Source organism: Eimeria necatrix, genomic scaffold (genome assembly GCF_000499385.1).
Source record: "Eimeria necatrix Houghton genomic scaffold, Enh_scaff709, whole genome shotgun sequence".
NCBI classification, from domain to species: domain Eukaryota; phylum Apicomplexa; class Conoidasida; order Eucoccidiorida; family Eimeriidae; genus Eimeria; species Eimeria necatrix.
The window spans coordinates 1-6,177 of NW_013651743.1; the positions used below are offsets into that span (position 1 = coordinate 1).

Here is a 6,177-nt window from a genome sequence, read left to right on the forward strand (position 1 = left end):
GGGGGGGCTTCGGGGGGCTCCCACAGCAGCGCGGGGGGGGGAGACGCGGCGGCGGCTGCTGCGCTCTCCTCCGCTGCTGCTGCTGCTGCTGCTGCTGCTGCGGCGAGGGCGGCGTAGGGGAGCAGCAGCAGCAGCAGCAAGGTGCTGCTGCTGCTGCTGCTGCAGCGGGAGAAGAAGGCGCCGCACAGGGCGCCGCTAAGGCTCACCCTCATCTCCCTACAGCAGCACCAACTGCAGCAGCAGCAGCAGCACAAGCAGCAGCAGCAGCAGCAACTGCCACTCCGCAGACACGCAGCAGCTCCCGCTGCAACCGATGCTCCGCCGCGCGCAACGCCGCCCCTGCTGCTGCTGCTGCTGCTGCTGCTGCTGCTCCAGATCGAGGACCGACTCCGAGGACTTCCAGACCCAGCAGCAAACCCTTAAAACCGCCCAGCAGCAGCAGCAGCGCAGCAGCAGCAGCAGCAGCGCCAAGCTGCTGCGGGAACAGCAGTCGAACAGACGCCGCCCGACGGGGAGCGCGCCACTCAACGGATCCGCTGCTGCTGCGCTGCGTCATGGGCTGCCGAACTGCTGCCCGCGAGCCGCTGCTGCTGCTGAAAGAAGAAGCTGCAGCAAGCAAGAAGTGACACAAAACACAAAACTCTGCAAACAAGAACAAAATTCGAAGAAAAAGCAAGGAACAGACAGCAGCAGCAGCTGCTGCTGCTGCTGCGGGGCTGCAGAGCCACGATCGCCTCCTGTATCGAGCAGCAGCTGAGTTCAGCTGCTGCGCCTCGATTTGCATGCAACTTGCAGCTTTGGGGCTTTAATAAATGCATTTTAGAAATATTTAAAACTTTATTTCGCGCGGAACGAGCCCTCAAGGCCCCCTGAACGCGATGCAGCTGCTGCTGCTGCTGCTGCAGCTTCAATGAGACGCGCTGCAGCAGCAGCAGCACGCCCGCCCACCTGCTGCCTCGCTTCTCTCCTTCCTTTTGCTGCAGATGCTGCGCCTCTGCTGCGTCTCTTGCTGCTGCAGCAACAGCAGCAGCAGCAGCTTGCTGCAGCGGCGACGACCTGCGGCCGCGCCGCCGCTGCTGCTGCTGCTGCAGCTCGCCGCGTGGCTCGAGCTCCAAGCAGCAGCAGCAGCAGCAGCAGCAGCAGCAGCAGATAACACGGCCCTCGACGTCTACTGGGCTCAGAGCGATGCCCCGCGTTTACAAGCCTCGCAGTGGGGCCCCCAGTGGCAGCGCGGTGCTGCCAGCAGCAACAGCAGACGCAGCAGCAGCAGCAGCAGCAGCAGCAGCAGGCTGCTGCAGCAGGGGCCCCTCTTTAACCCCACCCTCTCGAGCTGGCCCAGTGCTGCGCCCAGCAGCTTCGGGCCCGTCGCCCCAGCAGCAAGCTTCTCAGCAGCAGCAGGGGGCCCCACATCTGCTGCTGCTGCTGCTGCTGCTGCTGCTGCTGCTGCTGCTGCTGCTGAGTTGCCTTTGGACTTCCCGCTGCGCGTGGAGCCTGCTGCTGCGGGCCCCTTCCGCCCTGCTGCTGCTGCTGCTGCTGCTGAGTTGCCCTTGGACTTCCCGCTGCGCATGGAACCTGCTGCTGGGGGCCCCTTCCCCCCTGCTGCTGCTGCTGCTGCTGCTGCTGCAGCAGCAGAGGACCCGCCGCGCCGCGCTGCTGCAGTGCGGGGGCAGCGGCGGCTGCTGCTGGGGCTGCTGCTGCTGTGTCTGAGCAGTTTGCTGTTCTCCGCAGTGACCCTGCGGGCCCTGGGGGCCCCCCGGGGGCCCCCCGGGGGGGCCCCCCGGGGGGCCCCCCGGGGGGCCCCCCGGGGGGCCCCCGCAGCAAAAGACTCTGAAGAATTAAATGACTTAAAAAGGCTGGGGTTAGACGCGTTGGCGCTGCTGAGTCCTTTGCTGGCAGTTGCTGCTCGGGGCGTGGATTTGCTGCTGCGGGCCGAGCAGCAGCAGCAGCAGCAGCAGCAGCAGCAGCAGCAGCAGCGGGAGGCGTCGCTGCTGCAGCAGCTGCAGCAGCACGCGAAAAGCCACAAAGGCACTTTAGCAGCAGAAGCAATCCTTGCTTGCTTCGGGCTGCTGCTGATGGCTTTTGGGCTTTTGAATATTTACAGAACAGCTCCTGCTGCTGTTGCGGAGCGGCTGCGCAGGCGAAACCCTAAACCCTAAACCCTAAACCCTAAACCCTAAACCCTCGGCTGCCTGGCGAAGCCCCGGAGATGGGGCTAAGGGGAGCAGCAGCGAGTGAGCTGCAGCAAAGCAGCTGCAGCAAAGCTGCTGCAGCAAGTCAGTGCAGCAAAGCTGCTGCAGCAAATCACTGCAGCAAAGCTGCTGCAGCAAACCACTGCAGCAAATCAGCAAATAAAGGCGGCAAATGAGCTGCAGCAAATAAGCTGCAGCAAGTAAGCTGAAACAATTGAGCAGCAGCAAATGAGCTGCAGCAAAGAAGCAGCAGCAAATGTGCTGCAGCAAAGAAGCAGCAGCAAATGAGCTGCAGCAAAGAAGCAGCAGCAAATGAGCTGCAGCAAAGAAGCAGCAGCAAATGAGCTGCAGCAAATGCGGCGGGCGGCCGCGCCCTGGGGTGTACGTACACCCCAGCGGCCCGGGGCCCGAGCCCGAAGCTCTGTCCCAAACCCTAAACCCTAAACCCTAAACCCTAAACCCTAGCGACAGAAAGGCCGCAGAAGCCGTTGAGCTCGCTGCGCTGCCCGAGGGAAGTAATACGCCAGCGACAGTGGGAGCTGCAGCAGCTGCTGCAGCAACTGCAGCAGCTGCTGCAGCAACTGCAGCAGCTGCAGGAGCAGCTGCAGCAACAGTAACTGCAGCAGCAGCAGCAGCAGCAGCTGCTGCTGCTGCTGCTTTATTTCCTTTTTTTGTGAACTTTTTGGTTCTTTTGGCTGCGGCTTTCCGCTACAGCTTCGCCATTTGTCCCCGCTTCTCTTTTCCTTTTGGAAGTGCTGCTCGTTTGCTGCTGCTGCTGCTGCTGCTGCTGCTGCTGCTGCTGCTGCTGCTGCTGCTCGTTAGTTGTGTCTGCTGCAGAGTCTGCACGCGGTGCTGCTGCTGCTGCTGCTGCTGCTGCTGCTGCTGCTGCTGCTGCTGCTTTCTTCTCCTTCTGAGGGGCTTCGCTGGGGCCCTCAACTTCGAGCAGATTCTCCAGCCCCTCGTCCGCCAAGGCCATTTCCTGCAAACCCTAAACCCTAAACCCTAAACCCCAAACCCTAAACCCTAAACCCTAAACCCCAAACTCTAAACCCTAAACCCTAGGTTGGCAAGGTGCGCTGGGAATCTGGGCTGCTCCCACTGCAACCTCTGAGGGTTTTGCCAGAGGGAGCCACAGGCCTAAACCCTAAACCCTAAACCCTAAACCCTAAACCCTAGGTTTTTTACGCTTTCTTCCAGGGACTCGCCGCGCGCAGTTGCAATCTTTTGGAGGAGTTCTTCAATTGTGGCTTTTAGTGCAGAAGCGCTTTCCTGAACACGCAAACCCTAAACCCTAAACCCTAAACCCTAAACCCTAAACCCTCGCAGAGCTTCAGGAAAACTGCAAACCACCCTCCAACGCATGCACTTAAAGAGCTGCACCGCCACCGCTGCTGCATCTGCTGCAGCAGCTGCTGTTGCGGCTGCTGCTGCAACTGCTGCTGCTGCTGCTGCTGCTGCTGCTGCTGCTTTGCTGCTTCTGCGCGGCAGCTAGCTGGATTTGGTACAAAAGCGCGCATGCAGGTATAGAGAAGCAAAAAAGAATAAAATTAATTTTAAAATAAAAATAAATAAAATTATTTAATTTATTTAATTTAATTATTTTAAATAATTGAATTAAATAAATCCACCAATCTCACTTGAACGTAATAAACAAAAGTCCTACCTCTGGGTTTGCTGCTGCAGCTTGCTGCTGCTGCTGCTGCTGCTGCTGCTGCTGCTCGGCCTGCCTGCTGCGGCTCCTGCTGGCAGCTTTTTGTGCTGCTTTGCGGCAGAGGGCCCGCAGCTGCTGCGCTGCTGCTGCTGAGGCCCCCACAGCACTTCTTATTAAATGCCAGCAGCAGTTAAGCCGCTGCAGCGCCTTAGCAGCAGCAGCAGCAGCAAGCACCAGGCAGCTCACAGCTTCCAGGTACACATTCAGGCAGCTCTCCACCACAAGGGGGCCCCCCGAGGCCCTCGGCAGCTTGCGAGAGCGCCAGAGGGTCTAGCGGGTCTCCAGTACCCTCCCACAGGGGCACTAGAGCTGTGGGGGGGCCCCCTGGGGGCCCCCCGGGGGGCCCCCCTGTGTTGCTAGGGTTGAGATTCGCAAGCAGATCTTGTCTATGAGGGCCTCACTTTGTCTGCGGCCTTTTGCGAATTGCAGCACGAAGCTGCGCACAAACCCTAAACCCTAAACCCTAAACCCTAAACCCTCGGTCTGGTGTGGGTGGCGGCCCGCACGGCCTAGGGTTTAGGGTTTAGGGTTTAGGGTTTGCTGCTGCATCTCACCTGAGGAGTTTCTCTCTCTCGCGCTGCAGCGCCGCAACTGCTGCAGCTTCTCGCGCCGCTGCAGCGCCCTCCCCTTCGGCCTCCCCTGCTGCTGCTGCTGCTGCAGCAGCAGCAGCAGCAGCAGCAGCAGCAGCAGGGGGGGCTGTGGCCACCCCGATTGCTGTCAGCAACTCAGGCAGCGCATGCAGCACAGCAAGAGGGTCTTTTCTGTCGACTTCGAAGAAGAAGGTTTTTGCTGCTTCCCTCACCCGCCAGGCCCTCTCCTGCTGCTCCTGCTGCTGCTGCTGCTGCTGCTGCTGCTGCTGCTGCTGCAGCAGCAGCATGTTCACCAGCAGCCGCGCCTTGGGCTTTACCATTCCAGTCATTGTCAAGTGCGTCAGCACATGCACTGCTGCCAGCTGTCCATACACCCCAGGGCCCCGCAGCAGCGAAAACACTCCTTCGTTGTAAGGCTCCAGCAGGTTCGGGTGTCTGCAGCAGCAGCAGCAGCAGCAGCAGCAGCAGCAGCAGCAGCGGCGGCGGCGGCAGGGGGGGTTGGAGGGCAGAAGCAGCAGCAGCAGAAGCGGCGGCAGGGGAGGTGAGGGGACAGAAGCAGCAGCAGCAGCAGCAGCAGCAAGGGCGCTGGGAGGGGCAGCAGCAGCAACAGCAGCAGCAACGGGGAGCAGCAGCAGCAGCAACAGCAGCAGCGCAGCAACTGCGCTCAGACGCAGCAGGAGCCACTCCGTCTCCCAAGGGCCTAGGGCCTAGGGTTTAGGGTTTAGGGTTTAGGGTTTAGGGTTTGTTACCTGCAAGTGAGGTCCCCGAAGCCAACCAGCAGTGTGTCTTTGAGGGCCCCGTCGGCTCTATTCTCTTGCTGCGGCGGCAGCAGCAAAGACAGCAGCGCATGCAAAGTGCTCTGCTGCTGCTGCTGCTGCTGCTGCTGCTGCTGCTGCTGCTGCGGCTGCAGCTGCAGCTGCAGGCGCTCTTCGCAGAAGGCTCTGCTGACTGCAGCGTATTTGGCGAGAGAGAGCACCGCGGTTTGCTGCAGCAGCTTTGCTGCTGCAGCAGCAGCAGCAGCAGCAGCAGCAGCAGCAGGCTTGCCCGGCAGGGGGGGCCCCTCGGAGCAGCGCAGCTGCAGCTGCTGCAGCAGCTGCTGCGGGGCAAAAGCAGCAACCAGCAGCAAACGCTTGTAGGGGCCCCCCAGGAGGCCCTGCTGCGTCAGCTGCTGATCTATTATTTGCTGCAGCAGCTCGAGTTCTTCTTCTTCCCGTGTCTGCAGCCCCATGTTGTCTTCAATCTGCTGCTGCTGCTGCTGCTGCTGCTGCTGCTGCTGCTGCTGCTGCTGCTGCTGGTTGCTGCTGCGGTCGGCCTCTGCTCCGTCTGCGCCTGCGTCTGCTGCTGCGCCCTCGGAAGCCGCCCTCCCCTGCTGCTGCTGCTGCTGCTGCTGCTGCTGCTGCTGGGTGCCGGCTGCTGCTGCTGGGGAAGTGCTGAAGTGGCGCAGCTGCTTCAGCTGCCGCTGCAGCAACTCCAGCAGCAAACAGCAGCGCAGCAAAACATGACCTGCCAGAAACAGCAGCTGCGAAAGCCTAACAGCAGAAGGGGCCCCCGAAATGGGCAGCAGCAGCACGGGGCAGGGTTCTCGGGGAGGGGCCAGGGGGCCCCACAAGCTGCCATCTGCTGCTGCTGCTGCTGCTGCTGCTGCTGCTGCTGCTGCTGGTGCTGCTGCTGCTGCTGCTGCTGCTGC

General features: G+C 61.3%; 2 protein-coding genes across 2 annotated transcripts in view; one reads left to right on the forward strand and one right to left on the reverse strand.

The window, feature by feature from the left end:
• Positions 1 to 983: 983 nt before the first annotated feature.
• ENH_00072190 (hypothetical protein, conserved) lies at positions 984 to 2,156 on the forward strand (the record flags this gene model as incomplete). Its single annotated transcript, XM_013577577.1, has 1 exon — positions 984 to 2,156. One exon carries the CDS (start codon positions 984 to 986, stop codon positions 2,154 to 2,156), a length of 1,173 nt encoding a protein of 390 aa, XP_013433031.1.
• Positions 2,157 to 2,847: 691 nt separating this feature from the next.
• ENH_00072200 (Condensin subunit, related) overlaps positions 2,848 to 6,177 on the reverse strand; it is a gene marked incomplete at both ends in the record, with an annotated part of 8,239 nt that continues 4,909 nt past the window's right edge. The window contains 5 exon segments of the mRNA XM_013577578.1: positions 2,848 to 3,168; positions 3,375 to 3,464; positions 3,853 to 4,009; positions 4,455 to 4,925; positions 5,240 to 6,177. Of these exon segments, the coding sequence (XP_013433032.1) occupies positions 2,848 to 3,168; positions 3,375 to 3,464; positions 3,853 to 4,009; positions 4,455 to 4,925; positions 5,240 to 6,177 (1,977 nt within the window).